We start from the raw sequence: 21954 nt of genomic DNA on the forward strand, positions 1-21954 counted from the left end.
TGTGTTCGACCCGAGACTGAGATATTACTTCAACACACCACCGACGGTAATAATAACAAACCTAAGTTGTGGTCATGTTGAGTAAAATAAAAAACAAATCTAGTAACCAAGCAAGGAGACAAGGAGGGAGAAGAGGGAGTAAGTATGATCTGTGTGTTCTTTCACCAATTACCTTCAGTTTACTTGATTACTTAATTGCTGCCAGCTGTAGGTATGTTCTGGTAAATCATGTGACGCGATGGTATCCGTGACATACCGTGTTCCATGTTTCTTTTCAAAACATCTCGCCAAAGCTCCGTGTTGGAAGAGACTGAATTTCCAACAAAAGAGATCCCACTTTAACTTAGATTTTTTTTTATTGTTGTCTTAAAATTGACCACAGACTCATCAATGCCGCATACCCAAGCTTTAAAGAAAATAGAGCTGTCCTTCTTCCATTCACGTTTTTGTATTCTTATACATAAAAAAATTCAACAATTAAAACAGGTACGTGTGTGTGTGTGTGTGTTACTGTGAGGGTTTTGATACGTTGAAAATCTATGCTGTTTGGATAATCAGTGTACTCACATGTCATGCGGGTAAACACACTCCAGGTGTGACTGTGAATGAGTCGACATGTCAACACAGAACACCTGTCGGGGGGTTGAAATTCACAGTGTCCATGCTAATATTCTGTCCTAATACATCACAGAGTCACTGTAATGTAATAAACAGTGACAGGAGGGCTGAAGGCACGAATGTTGTTTGTCCATCACTGGAGTCCGAGGGGTTAGCAGACACCCTGCACACCTCAAAACAGACCACTGCGAGGGCACTCACTGCCTCTCTGAGGAAGAGGCAGTCACCGGGACTAAGAAAAGTCTGGGGACAGAGGTGGGACTAAGTCAAGGGCTAGGGACAGAGGTGAGGCTAGGGACAGAGGTGGGGCAAGGGACTGTGGCTGGGACAGGGGTTGGGGACATTGCTGGGACTACGACAAGGGCTGGGATAGGGGCTAGGACAAGGGGGCTGGGATGGGGCTTGGACAGGGGCTAGGTCAGGGGGCTGGGATGGGGCTAGGATAGGGGCTAGGACAGGGGGCTGGGATGGGGCTAGGATAGGGGCTAGGACAGGGGCTAAGTTAGGGGCTGTGGTGTTGAAGAGACTGACATCACTCTAACGACTTGCAAGAATTCCAGCAAGGTTGCTAGATACAGACCCCCCCCCCCCCCCCCCCCCAATGTTGCACATTCAACAGCAACATCTAGCTAATTCACGTCTCAGAGGCACTCAGTGCTTAAATCACCAACCAGGAGCAAACCAACTACCTCCCCAAAGGATTTCCCAAACATACGTAAAAAAAAAGGCGGGCTACAGGAACGTGTTGTTGGGTTGCAAGTCAACAGGCCTGTTGTAAAGGATTGTTTATACAGGTGACTAAAAGGAGAACCAGCAAAGGGAAAATGTGGGCTACCCGCCTCAAACGGGTAGCCGGCGGTAACCCAAACTATTCTCATCCAGCAGAGGTTTAGTTCACCCAGTACTGGTTAATCCAGAGACCTAATCCAGCACAGAATATAATCCACCTCCTCTAGGTAATTTTTACCCATGTATTTTCCCATTCACATGGTGTGTATGGGAGATTGCATGGTGGTTTAAACAAGATGGAGGTTGTGTGCTGATAGAAGTTAGGTTGTATGCTGGTTCTAGGGAGGTTGTACGCTGGTTGTGAAATGGTTGTATGGAGGTTGTACGGTACCTGGGACACAGACTGTCCCTTCTCCTTGCTGCGTTTGGTCAGGCTGTCCAGACCTTTAAGGGAGGAGAAGAGACCCCTTTTGCTCCGTGTTCCCATAGAAAACGACCGACAATGCCTCCGCAGAGCTGCTTCGTCACGGGTGCAGATCTGAGAACAGACATAAAAAGTTCTGGTTCGAGACTTTTTGACAATACCATATGATACATGCATTATGAATCTGACCAGAGAACACGCTGATGCTTTTCAGTCACAGTAAACATTCTACCCTCAAGAACATCCATAAGAACACACTGTGGAGATGAATATGTTTTGAATGGAAATCCCAAAGTCCCATGTTGACGGTGGACATGGATGAGAAGCAGTGGACCCGGCCTCACCAGGGCATGAAAGGAGGAGACAGAGAAGATCCCCAGACGCCCCAGGGTGCTCTTGGAGGGACGCCCGGCCACGGCTAGGAGACTCTTGGGGTTAGGGAGCTCAGTCCCCTGCAGACTGGCCAGGTAACAGCGCATCCGGAACAGGTCCACGTTGAACTTCTCCAGGTTCTGCTCCCACTGCTGGATCTGGGGAGCAACCGACAGGCAAACAGTCAGATTACAATGGAGGTCCAGGCCGACCGAAGGGCCATTCCACCCTCCAACACTGAGAGAACAGGTAAGGCAGAAAAACCCTCTCCCAGTGGCCCACAGAGCCTTAGTATGAGGTTGGCTACTTTGGGTCTACATTATGGTAGATTTTCCACGATGTATCGAAGACGACTGGAGACACTAGTTTATTGTGTTGTGTGAACTTGTAGATCTCGATAGCTCTAAGATTTTTGTGTTTGTGCAGTTCGAAAACTTTTAGTGACGTGACGATATGAGAGTGTCGCTGATCGTTACACATACGATCCGCTGAAAACTTGTGAATTTGACACGGTGCAGAAAGGATCGGGTCAAAGGAGGCGCGCAAACGTCAGGTGTAAACAAGACTAGAATGGCCTCCAACTCGTTCACAAGGCTGTCTCCAACCGCAGAATCGAGACACGTGTCTCCTTGGATCTACATCACACAATCATGGAACGATGGAATCTTTGCTTGCTTCCAACCCCTCTCTCCCCTCTCTGTTCTCTCCATCTCCTTTCACAGAGAGTGAATGTGGAGGGACAGGGTAGTTTGTTTGTAGAGCGCTTAAGATTACAATGCCAATCTACAGATGAGCCCCTAGAGGTTCACTTCAAACGGCAGTGAACTGGTATCACTTTCAGAGAGGTCGACCATTTGGACATCAAAGCAGTAGGTGGAGATGAGGCCAGCTGCAGTGTGGTTCAGGAGAGGTGCTGGGGGTAGGATCCCCCCTCCTGATTACACCCCGAAATGGACAAGACGACCCACCCTCTGGCCATGGCTGGATTCCAACCGGCCATGCTGCGCCACTTTCCCGCGACAAGGAGCCTCAGAACCTCCTTGGGCTCTGGTCAGATGTAGTGCACTGAGTAGGGAATAGTGTGTTGCTTTGGACACGAAACCATGTCATTAAAAAGAAACGATAGGGACTAACCACCCCTAATGCTGCGCCGGGGAAGGTCCTCGTTTACATTTTCCTTTACGTGGGGGGTGGTGGCGGGGAGGGGGTAAAGGGTCATTGAGGGGTAACTAATGCTATTGGTCAACACATCAGCATTTGGTGTGTTACGTCATAAAACCTCCCCGCCATGTGAATTTCCCATCACAGCAGACCAGTATGCGGAGTGGACAGAGTCGTGTTGACGGGCGATGGCCCTTTAGAAAGAACATCTGGAATACAGATTCATACCCACGCGCCTTGGGGCCAGTGATTCTCCTGCATGAAACTAATGTTTCCAAAACGTTGTCATCACGTTGCACGACCACTGAGTTCTAACAGCGTAATGATTTTCTGCCGTGGTTTTCTGGAGGCCATAACAAAGAAACGAGATGTGGTGCAGGTGTGAATGTCAGGGTCTGACTAGGGAGACCTGGTTTCCATTGCTTTGGGACACTAATGACCTAATAGGCCAATTTAACTAACAGTTTGTTTGAACGGCTCAGTTTAATGACTGGCCCTTGATCTTGTGACACACACACACGCTTCTCAACCAACTCACCTGGCTCTCAATGGCTTTCCTATTCCTCTGATCGCTGACGACGGACAGCTGCAGCTCCGCCATCTTCTTCATCTTGCCGTCCATGTCGATCTTCTGCAGCAGGGCCCTGGTCTGGCTCCTCAGCAGCCGCACCGTGTCCTCCTTCCCTTGACGCTTAGCCAGCAGAGAGGCACTGGCGGAGTGTATGGCCGTCACCCAGTTCTCCAGGTCCGTCTGACTGCCAGCCTGCGGGCAGCACCGGGAGGGGAGGGGGGCAAGTGGCACAATGCCGAGCCAGGGGGGAGAGGGGGGGAACAGGGCACCCGTTAACCCGTGAATGCCAGACAAAAGCCTGTTGACACATTCATCACTTGGCTACGGCGCTTCGCTCCCTCTGTGCCGCGAGGCCCGAGGTTTCCCCCGTTGCCGTGGGGATGCCGGGTTGAGAACCGCCTTGCACTGTCCAGTAAACACTCGATAACTGAATCACGGGATTGTTACGCTCTGGTAATAAATAAATGGCTTTCAAAGCTTGTCTACTCTAGTGCGAAAAAACTTTAAAAGACTTTCCCCCCCCGAATGTGGTAAATAGGTCAACAACCCTATTGACAAACACACGGCACGCAGAGCAAATGACGCCTTATTCCCTGCATAGTACACCACTTTGGAGAATATAGGCCCTATGGGAATATATGGGGAATATATTCTTGTTTGGGACGCGCCCATTCAATACTGTACCCAGACCAGTTTTTCCCAACCCTACAATTTACCTCCTTTATAGAACATATTACAATGGAGCTGCAAAGTTGGCAACACATCCAGACATGATAAACACCAACGTGGTCGTTACAAACCGGAACAGCGACACATAAAATCCTAAAAGACAGACTTCTAGCCCAGTCCATACTTGTGGTTGTCCCGTAGCACACGCTCTTACAATACAGAGTGCCGTTCCGAGTAGAAACGACAATCCTGTCCCAAGGGTCACTGAAGCACCAGCAGAACACCAAGCTATAACATTAAAAAACACTCTGTGCTCTAAAGCAAACCTACGAAATAAAGAACCTACCACAGTATTGGAATTTACTGTGTCAGAGTGAGGACATCCTGCAGATTGGACAACACGGCGGTCCGTGTGGAACCAAGTCCTGAACTTGAGGTGAAAACCTGTGCACCATACTGAGGACATGAGGGACATACCTGCAACAGGTAGACGTCTCCGTAGGCATTGCTCAGACAGAAGACGTTCTCCTTCTTCGGGTGTTCGGGGATGGCCTGGACGATGCTGTCCTTAGCCAGCAGAGCGTAGCGCGGGGACATCTCCTGTTCGGGACAGCTGCCCTTCCCATACGTCTCATACAATAGAAGGGTACACCCTTCAAGTACCAGAGAGAAGAGGCTTAGTCTACAGGCTCTTGCGATGTCTCAATGTTAACAAAGGCCGACAAAACATACATCAGAAAATGAAAAATACATGTGATATTATAACATATATTAACCTTATATTAAACCAGCAAACCTCTTTCCCAAAGGGCACTTAATCCACACCACAAACGGGACCTTACGCCCTTCATATTGCACTGGGTCTCTGGGATAACCGAGTCGATGGGACCCTACCTTTGAGTGTGACCCAGTACTGCCTCCACTTCCGGCGGGCCACCAGCTCCAGCCTCCTGTCCTTGTGCACCGTGAGGAGGGGTTTGAAGGAGAGCCAGCCGGCCCTCCGCACCACCCCCTGCTCCATCTCAAACAGGAGGTCCAGCTGCTCCAGAGAGCCCTGAGACCCACTGCCATGGCTACCCCCGAGCTCCCCCTCTCCCCCCACGTCTTCTCCCTCTACCCCCATGTCCTCCCCCTCCTCCGAGGGCTCGGGCCGCTCTGGCCCGCTGCAGCCGTCAGTCTCCAGCTCCTGCATGAAGTTCTCGTAGATGTTCTGGCGCAGGGAGTCGCTGTGGCTCTGGAGGCCCCTGGAGGCCCCGGAGTGGACTGACGTGGTCTGGCTGTAGGTGTGGCTGTAGAGTGTGTTCCACAGTGAACAAGTGGACTGAGAGCTGGAGGGGCCTGTCCCAGGATCTAACCCACCACCGAAGCCCTCACTCGCCTCACTGCCGCAGGGCTCCTGGGGAGACAGCAGAGAGGTTTGAGGGGAAGGAAGAAAATGTATGACTAGCTAACTAGGCTTTTGTGTGTAAACTTGAATAACAAACCTACAAAATCCGGTCCATAAAACAGGCAATTTCTCCATGCGTTCCTCAAGGCTCTGATGAAATGCGCCAAAAAGCAAGCCTGACTTTGACTTATTAGTTTTTATTACTTTTCATATTCACTCAGTCCCAGAGGGCCTCCAGTGATAGTCCCCAGTTGGTGGCCCAGTGGTCCTCCCTAGCATCAACTGTTCAGTAGGTTTACTGATGACTATAGTCTCTCTAAGTGGGAACAACAAACACCTCCTCCTGTGGGAGAAAGCTGGAGGGTCCCTCACACACCCACCCAGACACTAGGCTCAGTAAAGCTTGCGTGACGATGGAAATGTTTGGTCTGAAATGTGTGGCCCAATTTAGTATTCTTCAGCCTGAGGGAAAGCAGGGCACAAACATCTTTGAAAGCTTACCCAAAGTCAACACAGAGCCTTAGGGAGGCTTTCATAATATGAATCAAGATGAAATAAAGCATGCCACAGGGCAATTATTGTTAGACTAACGTCTTTTATGGCATTTATCCTTTCAAAGGGGTATTTAGGACTGTTTATCTCAGCAGCTTGTTTAAAGAACAATCTAAGGCTATATCCAAGGCATCACAAAAGAGACATTCAAGTGACACCACAGTGTTTCCGCGGTATCTGATTGGATCTAAGGACAACTGCCATCCCCAAATGAAGTTTACCAAATCAACCTGAAACCATGACAACACCATTACACATCCTCAGCCAAAAGTGTCACATCATCTCCTAGATAAGTGGGATCTTCTGACAGTCATTACTTTGTTCACTATGTTCCCAAGCCAATCCCCTTCCTCACCTGTAGTCTTCGCTTCTTCCTGCTCAGGCTTCCCGTCCAATCACCGAGGCGCCGGATGCGGCTCTTCAGGTTGTCCTTCCGGCTGTTACCAACGGCAGGTGCGCCAAGCCCGGTAGCCGCCCTCCTGCAGGGCAGGGTGTGACTGTGAGGGGAGGGGTAGCGCTGGTCGTCCAAACCCGACCCCTCCTCTTGGATTACCGCGTCCAGAGTCAGCACAGAGGCAAGCGACGACCGGTGCTTGGGGATGTCCCGGAACTGACCCGTGGGGAAGGTTGCTGCCACGCTGGAGTTAGAGCTACAGCAGAGGTCAGACAGGCTCACTGGGTGGGGTGTGAGGGGGAAGTGACTCTGGTCCGGGTGGAAGTGACTCTGGTCCGGGTGGAAGTGACTCTGGTCCGGGTGAAGGATCATGGAGTCCCCGATGCCACTGTCCTCGGTGCGGCCTGACGAGCAGGTGTTATACCCGCTGCCGTTAAACCCCAGGTGTGTATCCCGTCCATTGCTCTCCGCCGTCTGAAACAGGTGGCCGCCACTGAACTCTGGTGAGATGTCCTCAGTGCGGGCAGACGAGAAGGTGTTGTAGCCACTGCTGCCGTAGCCACAGCCCGTCTCCTCGGTGCGCGTGGAGGAGTACGTGGTGTAGCCGCTACTGTTGTCCCCCGTGCCGGCCTGACTACAGGCGAACACGTTGTCGCTGAGCTCTGCGGCGCCCCCCCACGGACAGTCGTACCACGAGCCCTCGGAGCTCAGGGAGCTGCCCTTGCGGGCCCTGGTCACGGGGGGCTCGGCGGAGGCCCCCGGGTGTCCAGACAGGCCCTCCGGCTCCTGAGACCTCCCCTTGGCGTTTGTGAACTCCACCCGCATGCTGCCGTCTTTACTGAGCACCACCTTGGGGCTGCTGCCGCCCTTTATGGACTCACACAGGAGGTTCCTGTGGTGGGCACGCTGTCCACCGGCGCTCTCCCCGCTACCCTCCAGGCAAGCAAAGCCGCCGTCGCAGACCTTCCCGCGGGTAACTTGGGAGCCGTCCCCTCTGTCGCAGCACTTTGGAGAGCTGGGCTTCAGCTTGGTCCCGGGCGACCCGTGCAGAACTCTGGCTCCCCCGGTGACAGGGTGGCCGTGGCGGGTCCAGGGGCAGTACGGCCGGTCCTGACTGGCCTGATGCTGGCAGCCCCTCCCTGCTGTCCCTCCGGTTCCGTGCCCCTGGCCCCCCCCCTCGCTGGCCCTCCACCAGCTGTGGGCGGACAGGGCCTCCTCTTTGGCGGAGTGGAACTTCAGTGAGCAGGGCCTGGGTTTCCCAGGGACGCTGAAGCTGCTGTACTGGCTGTCAGTGTTTCCCATTCCGATCTGTAGTCGAGCACAGAGACAAAACATCCGCGTGAGAGATAATCAACGCAGAAGTGAGTCATCGTGACGGAATCATAATCCGTTGACATTAAAGCAGTTGAACAAAATTTAAATTAAACAGAATGACAGAATAAACAACAGCCACACAGTGGTCTCACCAGTTATGGCCGTTTGTCCTCAGGACAAACTTAGATAGTCCTCTGCATACTCCCCTGGGTTTGCTACGTCTCCGCAGCGCTAGTTGGGCTCTGTGCTGCTGTGCGAGCTCCTCGGGTCTGGGCACCTCACTCTCACACACACTCACAGCTGCTCGCTTTCTCTCTCCCTCTCTCTCTCATCTGTAGGGAAACAGAGGAGGGAGGGGCTTCTTCATTCAGTTTCACACACACAGTTTGCCTTGTGTTTGTCCACCGCGGTAAGGACCCCCATTTCCAACCCCCACCTCAAGTCGAAACACCCCTTCTTCTCTTGGTGTGGCCATCCCCTCCTCCCCTACTTCAATGTAGCACCGCTGAGAAGCTGAAGGGGCTTTTTAAAGCAGACTTCATTCTGTAGGCCATTTATTTTGGTTCACAGGAATTCAGGGCAATTTTCTCCATGTTTCTTTTTTTTTTTATGTCCGACTGTAAAGACTGTTGACTACAAGTCATCAGACAAGGCTATATCAAGCATCACCGCAAACAACTAGGATTCTTTGGATAAAAAAGTACTTTCAAAGAATAACAGTTAGACATCTCCCAGTGGATCATGATCAAGCCAAAAACAATGAAAAAATATAATATATTTAAGGTAAAGCAATTAGGGATGTCATGAAATATGTAGATGAAAAATGACATAAATCTTAGAATTTCGTGGAACATACAACGCCCCTGGGAATTTTTACATCTTGCCCAGAGTTCTCATTTCCTGAGAGAGACAGAGAAGGGTTAAAGGTTAGAGTGACACAAGGTTCACCGTGTTCCAGCATTAAACTCGAGCAGCAAAACGCCTATCCTGTACTTGTAAATAGGAGGACTTTTGTCTAATACACCCATGACCCCTGACCCCTTTATTTACACGCTACAAGAAGAAGTAACGTGGAAATCCTGGAAGTCTTATCTCTGATTCAGACAGCACAGAAAAAAGCAGCTGGCTGCCTACTAATGTGGAATAATGGAGACGGCAGAAAAGCAGTCAAGTCATTATCAAATCGTATGTCTAAAATGGAGACACTCCTCCTATTTTCAGTTTAAAATTGGGATTTTCCCAGTCAGAAGCTCTGTCTACAAGGCTACCCAACCCCCCCCCCCACCTCGGAGAGACTCCCTTCTGTTTCTTCTTCCTAGTGGTCATTATCATGTCTGCAGCAGGGGGACAGGGTGCGTTCAGCACTCGCTGTCTGTGTGTTAGCCAGGCCGCGCATTCAGCCGGCCAATGGGAGGCCGCGTGGCCCAGGGCCCCCCCCCCCCCGAGACTACGGGACTGTGTGTGCAGGGGGCGGAACCGCGGAGCGAGCACTTGGCGACACGGCTGTCGGCTCGCGCTGCACACAAGGAGCCCATGAATGACTGAAGGTGCGGGCAGCGGTCACAACTTTTGTTGTGCCTCTCCTATAGGCCATCTGCTCGCTCGCCGGGGATGCCTTGGACCCTCGACCCTGGTATTCTTAAAGCACAAAGAGCCCCCCCCCCCCATGCAGAACTCCAGGGCAGCTATACTGAAGTGGAATTACATTGGGGGCTAAAAATTAGGATGTGTTCTTGTGGACGGCTGAATTTGTGTGTATGGAGTATTTTTGTATGGACGTGTGTGTGTGTGTGTGTGTATGGGTGAATGAGTACATGTGTGTTAACATGGAGGAATGCCACCTGCCCAAGACAAACACAGTTACATCCTATGTAGCCCATGACATCATAGATGAAAGCTGTTCACAACAGACTTTTCCGATGCCAGCAACCCTTTTTCAATTTCAGCTAAGAGCGTCGTTGTAGTTCCTTTTGTTGATCGGACACAAAACTATGAACACTGAAACAAAGCCTATCTGAATTCTGCCTAACTGCTACCAAAACAGGGTCGTTTTCACAGGATTGTTATTAAAGGGTCATTACACAGGTTTTAACTTGTTCATTATAACAGGGTTGTTATAATAGGGTCATTATAACAACATATTTATAATTGGGTTGTTGTTACAGGGTCTTAAATACAGGGTCGTTTTCACAGGATGGTTATAAAAGGGTCATTACACTGGATTTAACAGGTTCATTATAACAGGGTTGTTATAACAGGGTCATTATAACAGGGTGATGTTTATATAGGCCCATTAAAACACTGGCGGCGTCAAACTCCAGCACACCTTAATTTATACAACTTACTCTTCTTTGTATTTAAGCTTATAGGGCTACGGTAGTGAATAGGGCGCAATTTGGGAAGCTGTATACTCCATTAGCCAGCTACCTGATTACAGATCCTTCTAGCAGGGACAGAGCTGGCTCAGAGCCTCCTGATTGCTTTCCAAACTAAAAGGTTGGAACATAGCACAAGCTCTTAAGGTCATCCATTTGATGTCTGTCACATGAATGTAGTTAAAACCAATCCATTGCTCCCAACCCAAAAACCCTACTGCGATGATCTAATATTGTACTAGCACATATTTAGGTCCATAGAGAATTTAATTGTTCTCTCTTTTGCTCCTGCACATTCCCCAGTTCCTCAAGAAGTAGTTTCATAGGGATGTGCCGGGGCAATAATGGAGGGTGGTGCAGGGGTGATAATGGAGGGTGGTGCAGGGGCGATAATGGAGGGTGGTGCCGGGTCGTTAATGGAGGGTGGTGCCGGGTCGTTAATGGAGGGAGGTGCAGGGGCGATAATGGAGGGTGGTGCCGGCTCAATAATGGAGGGTGGTGCAGGGGCGATAATGGAGGGAGGTGCAGGGGCGATAATGGAAGGTGGTGCAGGGGCGATAATGGAGGGTGGTGCAGGGGCGATAATGGAGGGAGGTGCAGGGGCGATAATGGAAGGTGGTGCAGGGGCGATAATGGAGGGTGGTGCAGGGGCGATAATGGAGGGAGGTGCAGGGGCGATAATGGAGGGAGGTGCAGGGGCGATAATGGAGGGTGGTGCAGGGGCAATAATGGAGGGTGGTGCAGGGGCGATAATGGAGGGTAGTGCCGGGTCGTTAATGGAGGGTGGTGCAGGGGCGATAATGGAGAGTGGTGCAGGGGCGATAATGGAGAGTGGTGCAGGGGCGATAATGGAGAGTGGTGCAGGGGCGATAATGGAGGGTGGTGCTGGGTCGATAATGGAGGGTGGTGCAGGGGCGATAATGGGCCGGGAAGAGAGCTGAAGCTGTCGGTTAGGGGCAGCCTGCCACCTGGAAGCTGGATTCATGACTGGCTCTCTTGTTCGCGCTGGCATACCATGCAGACGGCCACACCACAGCCTTGGACCCACTCAGGCAGGCACGCAGAGGAGAGCGCGCACACATAGGCGTCATGGAATTACACAGACGGAGGATCTAGGGTGGCTGAGAAAGAGGGCGAGGAAGACAATGCGAGAGACAGAGAGGAGGGGGTCACTGGTGGACAACGGTTGATTGGCTGGTATGGTTGAGAGGAACCAACAAGGGTTGGACAGGTCATTCCTAAAATCTATTTCTCATCCCTCACACTCACAGCCTTGTTTTCAGCTTCACTCAACTGGTTTTTATCCTGCCGTACGATAACTGACTGACTACATGAATCAGTCAGCGGCTCACAGCGGGGTTATTCTGATCGAATAACAGCGGACACCACCGGGAATGATTACCCCCTCGCACTCTGCCAGCATGTTCGTTCATTTCCAAACAATTGCATAGCTGTCAGGGTGGGACAGCTTGTGTATCAACAGAGCTCTTAAAATGTCATTATGAGAAGTATGAAAAAGCATCCAACAAAGAAATGTGTCACAAACCATCTCATCTACATTCCCTTGGTAGCGCACTACATTTGATAACAACCCATGGGGAACAGGGTGGCGTTTGGAAGCAGAACGCTGGGGGCACAGTTCTCGCTCAAGTGGATCGTATCTGGCAGCAGTGGGTGGGCAAGGAGATATAACTCTTACCTCTAGCATATCCTATTACGTAGCCACAGGAATCCATTGGAAGCGGACCTCATAAACGGCACAAACTGAGACCATTCTGCTCGGCTCAACTTGTGGCTCGGGTTGGGGTTGGGGGGCAGCATTTTGAGCTGCGTTTGGGATACACAGGGAGAATAGTGTGTGCCCCAAATGAAACCCTTCTCCACATATTTGGCACTTCTTTTGACTATGGACTTGCAGGGCGGAGCCAGGGAGACAGTCACAGATAGGGCGGAGCCAGGGGGACAGTGACTGAAAGGGAGGAGCCAGGGGGACAGTCACTGATAGGGAGGAGCCAGGGAGACAGTGACTGATAGGGAGGAGCCAGGGGGACAGTGACTGATAGGGAGGAGCCAGGGGGACAGTGACTGATAGGGAGGAGCCAGGGGGACAGTGACTGATAGAGAGGAGCCAGGTGGACAGTGACTGATAGGGTATGGAGCACAGTGACTATTCCATGGCCTATCTCATGAGAAAACACAAAGGAGCTTGGATATGAGTGATACAGGCATGGCGGGCGTCTGAAACCACCAACCAGGGAACTGCTCTCTGTTAAGAAAGAGGAAGTGGAGGGGGAAGGAGAGAGGGCCCGCTTCCTCCCCATCGCAGTGGTGCTTGACAGGGGCCCTTGTGCTCCCAGTGTGAGCAGACAGGCGTGGCCCCTTGAATCCAAGGCGTGGCCCCACAACTATTTCCTTCCAACCATTCAGGGGGACAGATGGATAAGGTCTATGTGTCCTCAATGGCACTTTATTCATTAGTGCACTACTTTATACCAGAGACTTTTAGGACCAAATGGGACTTATCTTATGCAAAACGTGACCAGGTAATATTTTAGGATCTATTAAGTAAATGAATTTGCCAAATCTGGTTCAGTGTTACGGTTTTGGGTCATCGGTTATTCGGATAGGGATGATTTTGTCCATACCTTGCAAACAGAGAATTTGAAGTTCCCTGTTCTGTTTGTTCTGCTCTTAATTCTGGTTCTGCGCCTCGTTATTACGTGTCATCACTATGGACCCAGAACGTAATAGCGCTGCTAATCATTTAGCTAAGACTACATCTCTGTGTCAGCCAAGACTGTGAATGCAAACAAAACACAACAGTGCTTCTGTCTTTTCCTCATCCGTTTCCAAAACAAAGCTGACCAAAGCATGCATCAAATCTAATTTGGCTTTGTAGCCACCTCTGGCCCCATTTCCACCCTCTTTCTCCAGCACCAGTGGATGAATGGTTAGCCGAGTTAGCTGTCAATTACAGTTGGACCCTATTGATCGATCACTGCCGCTGAGCGTTCTCCTGTTGTTAGCAGCCATGATGGGGGTTGAAGTGAGGACACAGCCCGCATCACCAACGCGATGCCTTAAGCACTTGTTCCCTCTATTGTCCCCGAAGAGAGAATAAGAAAGTGAGAGAGAGAGACGGGGCAAGAGGAGGCCTTACAAAGTGTGGACGGGTGCCTAGGGCGGACCCTTCTATTCAGCCTCCGGTCCAGATGTCAACATTCAAGGCCTTTGGCTTTCTCAAGATCCATCAATGACCAAGATTTAATATCCACCCGAAGAGCACCACAGGAGCATAAAGCCGTACTCAGACATCAGACAGTAGGGCTGGAAGGATAAACCCAAATGATTGACACTGATAATTTACCACAGCCATTTGGCTGATAGTGTTCATTCTTAATAGCCGATATTAGAGAAGTTGTAAAATTAAATAATTTGTCCGATTTAAGATTTAATAAATGGAAAATAGTTGGCTTACAACTAAAAACTGGTGGCAGTTTAAACGTTTACATCTATTTATTTTTTATTACATGAAATGCTATAAAATTATCTATATCTACTTTTCTATGCCATCAATTCAGGCAAATGTGTGTCCTTATTGCTGGGCCCATTGAGAGATCGCTGTGCCACAGAGTTGCTGAGGACCAAGGCTGTTTAGCGGCTTTGAAAGGAGGCCACAACACTTCCAAAAGCTTATAAGCCAGTCATGTTATGCAAACCGTAACCACTGAGTGGACTGTCACCCATTGTTGTGGCAAAGTTTAAGACACAGTTTTTACAAATGTCTTCAGGAAATGTGCTAAAATCAATGAGCCACTAAAATGCCTGTAGCACACTCATGTGGTGGCACTGGTCGAGATTCCATTCAATTCATGCTCCTCCTTCACACAGTCTTTCCGTTCAGAGATTCACCTGACGTTGTTACTAGTTTTTCCATTAATACCTCAGGTGTACTTTTATCCAGCAAAACACTTTCAGAATTGCGCCGTTTCGTCTCTGGTCGGAGGCGGTGAGCTACGCTGTGTTTGCTCCGGCTGGAGGTCGTCCCCTGTGGCTGTGATATGGAAAACTGTTTGCCACCACACACTAATGAGCCGGATGTGGTGATGGGTTCAGGCCCGTGTAAACATCTGGCCACCTCAGCCAAACCCTGTGCCTTCCATCACACACAGAAACCCACACAAGGATGTGCGCACAATCACGCGCATTGTGTGCATTAATTCACATGGGTGCCAACACACACACACACACACACACAGGCGAATGCATATGCATCATATACACCAAACCGCACAGACAACTCCTCAAGCTGAGTAGCCGACAAGTTGAGTCCAGTGTTTTTATTTTGTCTGTGGAGCAACAGTGTCTTTGGTCAGTGAAGTCTTAAAGGAGTTAATTAAAAGTATTGATTGGCTGCTTGGTTGCCAAATGAGTGAACAAAACGTGTTTTCTTTCCCGTGCAACGCCCAGAAAACAGGAGAAAGGGACTGTTTGTTATACGATAAAGTGGATAACAATTCCTGGATTTAATGGCTTAATGTTGAACGACATTCGTCTGAAAGGTCACTGGTAAATTCCCTTTTAGCCGTAGAGGAATTCCAAAGCTTATACAGTAGACTTGGCAATGTGCTCTAAAGGAGCTGAAACCCTCTGGACCACATCCACCAATTGTATTCTCTGTTCATGGTTCCTATTGTAGCTGGTGCAGGCTTGACGTGGCAGTTTGGCTGCCAGCGGTCCAACTATGGAAATGATGGTGATCTGAGAGGGCACTGGGAACCAGCCCTGTTCTCAGTGTTTGATCGACTATACTAAAACCCCTCTGACACTCGCTGGAGACAAAGGCATACAGAGTCCGACTGGCTGACAGCCACACTGTGCACACAGCTTGGCAATTCTGCTGACCGGACACTTGTGACAGGTGAAGGATTTTTTTACTTTTAAACCCTACTTTAAGGAGCCCCTGAATGGCGTAGCTGTAAAGTCATTGCCATGGCTGCGTCACTGCGAGACCAGGGTTTGAATCCTGCATACAGATTAGCATGGGGGTTCCACAGAGGGCGGAGTATTTGGGTTAGTAATCAAATATGTTCGTCTCGCCTCGTTGCGCTCTAGCGACTCCTTGTGGAGGTCAGGTTGCCTGTAAGCTCAATCAAGGCAGAAGACATTACTCAGCCGTGAGTGGCGGGCATGAGGGAGGGACTGGACCACAAACTGGACCTCACGAAATTGTGGGTAAAAGAAAAAAAATGTAAACACATAATGAAAATGCAACTCTAGCTCTAACCTCAAACAAAATGACTTACAGAAAGATCTGCTATTTTAGCAACCTTCGTGTTTTAAATTAATGCCAAGACATTTTGGTCAATGTTGGCCCTAAAAATGTATAAGAAACAACCACACACACACACACACACATTCTACTGTCCTTTTGTGGGTCTCAAATATTATTCCCATTCAAAATCTTATTTTCGCTAGCCCTAAACCTATCACTAATCCTAACCCCAACCAAAAAAACGAACCTTAACTATAAACCTAATTATAACTTTAATCTAACCCCTATGCCGGAAACAGGCTTTTTCCTCACGTATACACGTTTTCCCTGTTTCACTGTACTTGAAGGGACAGACACAGACAAAAGTATATTACACAAAACACAACATACTGCAGATGCACAGGACACAGTCACATCCTATTTTGGGGTGGGGCTATTTCCTCTCAGCTGGTCACTCACCAATAGGAAGGCTCCATTCCAGTTCAGTGTGACTCACAGGTCTTAGAAGGTCAAACATCCCGTGCACTTTAGTTCCTGTGATGTCATCATAGCGCTTAATCTGGGAACAAACTCAAAGCTAATGCTTCCTATGAACACAACCACCGCATAACTACCACAGGCAGATTGGACAAACTGTCAATTCATCAATTCCTGAATATTGTTTCTTTTTTCCCCAAGATTTCAAAAATCAAAGTGCTCTACTAAAAACCGAAAATGGCAGCGTGTCTTCACCAACCTCTCCTCTGACTTTAGACTCTTCCTTCGATTGAAAGAAACATGTAAACAAATCCAAAAACCAGCCCCTTCTCACTCCGGCTTACATAAGAGGCCAAGCCCATCCAGGGACTGGGATCATTCAGACATGGAGGGAGAATCATAGAGCCGAGTTCACTTGGAACCACAGTCCAAGTCCCAATTCTGCATGTACGGAGCACACTCTGTCCTGGGTCTAAAGGCATAGGACTGCTTTAAACTTTGTCTTTAGTGCAAGAAAGTGTGCAAGTGTAGAAGCCGGGTGAATCAGGACACAGGGCAGGAGTCAGGAGAGACTCTTTTTGCCTTACGCAATGCTGGGAGAGGCTGGAGATCCAGCCACATAGAATGGAAAACAATGAGAGCCGGAGCCAGACACGAGCAGGAATCTTTGCCAAACAGAAATCTACAGGGAGTGAGTGAGAGAAATAGAGAGACGAGCGTGTGCTGCCGGAGGGAGAAAAGCAGACAGAAAATAAAAAAAATGGGAAAAAAAGGAAAGAGAGTGAACGAGTGGGAAAAACTGACACACGAGGGAAAGATGTGTACCTGACTCACACACTCATTCATACACTCAAACACATTGAAACGCACACACACCTCCAACAAACACCATTCCGTTTATTGCCTGGTTGGAACCATTTTACCGTCACCGTCCCAATGGCTGAATAGAAAACAGGGTGACACACGGTGGAACAAATTCCACCCTTTAGGCTGAGGCATGCCTTCCCTCAGGCTAAACCTACGTTCAACGGCGAGACGTTTTGTCTGGAAGGTCCAGGCTTCCAGGCCACCAACCCCGGGCCCTGTCCACACAGCAGACAAAGGGCTAGGGGCCCCATCTCAAATGGCACCCTGTTCCATGCACAGTGCACAACATCTGAGCAGTGAGTCCTACGGGTCCCAGGGGTGCCCTTTGGGACAGGACCCTAGGCTCCCTGCCCCGGCCCGGTCACCAGAGGGTGGGATAGTCTCTCCCTGGGGATGGCGAGGTAGATGCTGCTTTACGAGGAAATTTGTTTGAGGAGGGATTCTTAAGTGGCCCTTTGGATAGAAATAAACTCACAGTCTATGTGAGCAAAGGCAAGTATAGGAACATGTTGCGTTCTGAAGTGGATGAGCGAGAATATGCCCTAGTGTGTGTGTGTGTGAGTGTGTGTGAGTGTGTGTTGGCACTTGTGTTTTGGGTCTGGTGGTGATTGGGCTGAGTAAGAGGGGACTTGTGTGGGAACTGGTGGTATAGGAGATTGGAGAGCAGAATACAGGACCATTAGATCTGTAATAAAATGCAGCTGCGGGCCCAGCTAGGGACATACAGGAATTGGGGAAACATAAAGCCTTGTTTTTCAGCCTCTCATCAGAGTGGGGTGGAGGGGTGCAGAGGCTGGGAATGGGAAAAGCCTGGTGATGATGTCATAGTACTGAAGAGGACCTGACAGAGTAGCTTGGTCCGGTCCCTACTACACTACAGCACCCTCCAAGTACAAAGCAGCGTTAGTTAGCCAGCAATGTTCTGTTGAATAACAATGGAGTGCGGGATGACGTTTTTAAGAGCACCTCTAGAGAGTAACAGACAGATATTCTGCAGCACTAACTAGGAGAGTCCGGGATGGCACGACTCCCTGGGGGAAGAGACTCCACACACAGAGAACTACAACAAATAAAAAATGTTGATGGCCGTGAACTTGACACTAAACTCAGAGATGGAAATAATGCTCGTTGGCCCATCTGTGGTATGGCCTGGACAGGCGTTGTTAAGAGGTTACAGCACTGTGGCGGGACAACATTCTGCTCTAATGCCACAAAGAGGGAAGACACTCTGGCTCTTCGGGGTTTGCAAAGGACCCTCATTATCCCAAATGGGACATTGATAAGATCAAATTTACTGTGAAACGGCATTGCTGAGAGGCCCAGTGGCAGCCCCGAGTTTCCAGGGGGGCTGATGGAACGAAGGACTGCGGTTCGTATCGCAGACTAGTTTTCCAGCCCAGTCAGGGATTTTTTATTTTTCTTACCGAACCCCCTCAGCCCCTTGTCCTTCAGGTCTCCGGCAAAGCCCCTGGACCAGTGGTTTAGACCATGGAGTTTGAGGAAGACCTAAATTAAAGCTGTGAGCAACAGAGTAATCCACATTATCATGACCTATATGCTGGTGAGGTCCTGTTTTCCTGTGGAAACGGTGTACAGGAAGTGTGCACATCACCATGACAGCCAGGCAATCCTCGTTTGCCTCTGTGGACGCAGATTCTCTACAGTGTGTGGTTGCGAGTGCAAATAATGTGCTGTACAACAGGAATCGACCGCAGAGCAAAACAGAACTACTTGCACTTAAATATAAGCAGCCAATGTAGTGGAATCTCTGCCTGGCTATCGCACATTAAAGGGTAATATGTTAGAGAGTGAGCAATTATGTATGACCAATTCATATGCAGGTTCTGTAAAGTCTGGCTCTTTGTGGCTGTTTAAGTGTCCCCACTGGCCTTATGGAAGCCTCCGAAATGACTTGAAACACTGAAATGATCAGCTGTATCCACAGCAACTCGCTTTTCCACAGAATCTGGAGGGGGAGAAAAGAAAAAAAACACGACAGGGTGTTTTGCCAAGAACAGTATTTGCCTTGTTTAATTTGGGTTAAGGTATGCTCTCAGACAGCACCCTTCCCTTCCTCTCCAGGTTGACTTTTTCAGCATCATATAGACTATGACACTCAATGGGTTCTTTGGTTCTCCTAATGTGGGTTTTCACCTCACATTCACTGGAGCCAAACACGTGCCTTGGAAAAGACAGAGCAACACCACATATTAACAAAAGCATAACAAGAACTGTTTTGCCCAAGATAAACGCATAGAATCATTCAGTATTCCCGATTTTTATCATAAGGAACGTCGTGGGTGTGAATCAAAAACATTTAACGGTTTATTTAGATGTGAGACATCTTGGAGTGTCACCAAAACAACTTTTTATTGCAACGGTATTTTTGGTCCAAGCATTCATGCACTTTAGAAGACGGTGTCATGGCTGCTTGTGCATTTCAATGTCCCTATGAGGGGTTTACGAGTGTGATTACAAGGTTCCTTCATGCTAAGTACACACAGTCCCAGTGTAGCCGGCTTATTGAAAACAACAAAACCCAGAACGGTTAAGCCTCCATCACATTCTTCCATCGTAAAAAAGTGCCGGCTTGCATTTGGGAAAAAAAAGGGGTTAATTAGGTAGAAAATCCACCGCACATTCCGCACGGCAACAGTTCAGGCAGCTGAACACAGAGGGCCCTTCTTCCGCACCAGGACCTACAGAGACTTCAAGGCACTTCACCGGTGGATCTGCCCGGGCTATGTGCCTGCGATGACTACAACAGGAGAAATGAATCCACAGTCCAGGGACTTCACGTCCTGAGTCAACGTGTTGTCCTTACTGGTACCAGTCAGTCATCTCATTGTGTTATTAGCCTAATATGTACCACTCAGGCGTCTCCGACGGAGAAAGGGGTTCTTAATAAAAGTTCAGTGTTTTCACAATAGAACGACGAGAACATATCGGTTACGGCCTCACGAGGAAAACACTGAGAGTGTGGCTATCATGTAACTCCCCGGTGAAGTCTAAAGTTAATACTTCCCTGTAAAACCGTAAGAACATAACGCGTTGTCCTGTGGGTACAGGAAAGGCTGCTCCCGTATGTGAGGTGTATTGAACTAATCAACATCACCGTTCACACAAAGCGGCGCGCGCTGATAGCACGGTTCACAAACATTGACAACAAGAAGCTACCACGTCGCAACTTGTATACCGTCCAAAATCAACCCGCAACATCCGGTGAACAACTCACGTTGACCAGGAACCCCTGGCTGCTGTGTGTGCCTACTACTCGTGTATTTTCTCTCCTAGTTCGCGCAGCTTGCCACCCACTCATCTTTCACGGATTTAAGGAGCGAGAAATTCTGCGGAAAATTCACCGCATGTCAGCCGTAAAAACAAAAGTTTTTCTTTTCAGCCTCTAATAGGCGTCTGGAATTCCCCAACCCCACCCCCACCCCAGCATGGCTTTGTTGCGTTGGTCCAGCTGAGTCTGAGGGGCTCGGAAAAACTAAGGAGCACACAAAAGGCCCTCTGGAGTCCTGGAGTGTGGCGGACGGGCAGAGCAAACACAGCACACCGACACAAGGTGGAACGCCGGGAATGCCGCCGGCCACAAAGAGAGCTCTGTCGTGGAAACCCAAGCCTACGGTAGCCAACCGCTCGACCGCCTTGGCTTCATCCGTCTGTAGGAGCTGTACTGGTGTCTTATGTAATTTCATGTTCATTATAATCTATACGGTGTTTATTTGTTGTTGTTGTTGTTTTTTTTGTTGATGTTATTCATGCGGTTCGTATTGTCCCTGGTTGTCATTAAAAATAAGATGCGGGTTCTCAATGGACACACTATCATAGCCCTTTATTTGGGATGGTTCTACTGTAGCAACTCCATAAACTGCATAAGTGTTTAGAGGGTGAACCACTGTAACAAAGAACGTTCACGATAACGCAGATGCCTCATGGGCAGGGTAAACACGTAACTGTTACTATAAATAATGTTGTGATCATTTCATTTCAAAGAAGTCTGGTGCCAACTTTATCTCAATAAAGCAAATTTGCCTCGACGAGTGGTTATATCCTAACTGGACCCAGTGTTGGAGTTCAACTGAGCGTGAGCACAGGCCATTTACACCTGGTTATCTGGAAGCCTACTTAAGTGCCTGGCCCAACCCCTGTTAGGTTTGGTCATTGACGTTGGATCTCTTGATTACTGCCGCAACACCGCAGGTTGCTCTCATAGCTATCGAACTGTTGCACACGTAACAATGTGGCATCTAACTCTATTATTAACTCGATCCCCTACGAACACACATACATTATTGTTAAACAGGGCAACAACTACAAAGTCTTAGCAAGCGGATTCTGTAGTGAGGGGATTCTGTATTGAGTGTCCATTTCTAATTGGTTACATTCATCCCCACTTTGTCTCCACAGCAACCACAGCAGCTGGCCAGAGACTGACTGAGTGATTTGTGTAATCAGCATTGTTTCTATCCCTCTCCCTGTCTTGACCTGGCCTCGAACCAGGGAACCCTCTGAATACATTGACAAGTTACCCACAAACCATTTTTACCCATCGCTCCACAAAAGCTGCAGATCTTTATTAAAAAGCAGGGAAACAACATCTTGAAGCTCTCTGAGCCCTGAACTCATGGACTGAATGCTATTAGTTTGCAGCGCTAACTGGCTAGTTGTTTCAGTAACACATCACATTGACTTGGGCCACCTACATGTTGTCTCCGATAACCAGGCATTACTTTGTAAGTTCACAAGGTGACACCTACTAA

At 49.1% G+C, this 21954-nt stretch overlaps 1 protein-coding gene across 3 annotated transcripts in view; it reads right to left on the bottom strand.

The window, feature by feature from the left end:
- The window catches only part of LOC105017818 (T-lymphoma invasion and metastasis-inducing protein 2), a 39542-nt gene that overhangs the window by 15162 nt on the left and 2426 nt on the right, over positions 1-21954 (bottom strand). For 2 of the 3 annotated variants that reach the window (XM_020056441.3, XM_010882728.4), the window contains exons 2-8: positions 8344-8523; positions 6839-8185; positions 5439-5940; positions 5022-5197; positions 3843-4067; positions 2116-2301; positions 1739-1885 (exon numbers count right to left, since the gene is read on the bottom strand). In XM_020056441.3, the coding sequence (XP_019912000.2) occupies positions 1739-1885; positions 2116-2301; positions 3843-4067; positions 5022-5197; positions 5439-5940; positions 6839-8179 (2577 nt within the window). In that variant the 5' untranslated portion in view covers positions 8180-8185; positions 8344-8523. Of the gene's footprint in view, positions 1-1738; positions 1886-2115; positions 2302-3842; positions 4068-5021; positions 5198-5438; positions 5941-6838; positions 8186-8343; positions 8524-16300; positions 16472-21954 lie in introns of those variants that run through there. The other variant, XM_010882729.4, reaches the window with a different exon arrangement.

This window comes from Esox lucius, chromosome 18, assembly GCF_011004845.1.
Source record: "Esox lucius isolate fEsoLuc1 chromosome 18, fEsoLuc1.pri, whole genome shotgun sequence".
NCBI lineage: Eukaryota > Metazoa > Chordata > Actinopteri > Esociformes > Esocidae > Esox > Esox lucius.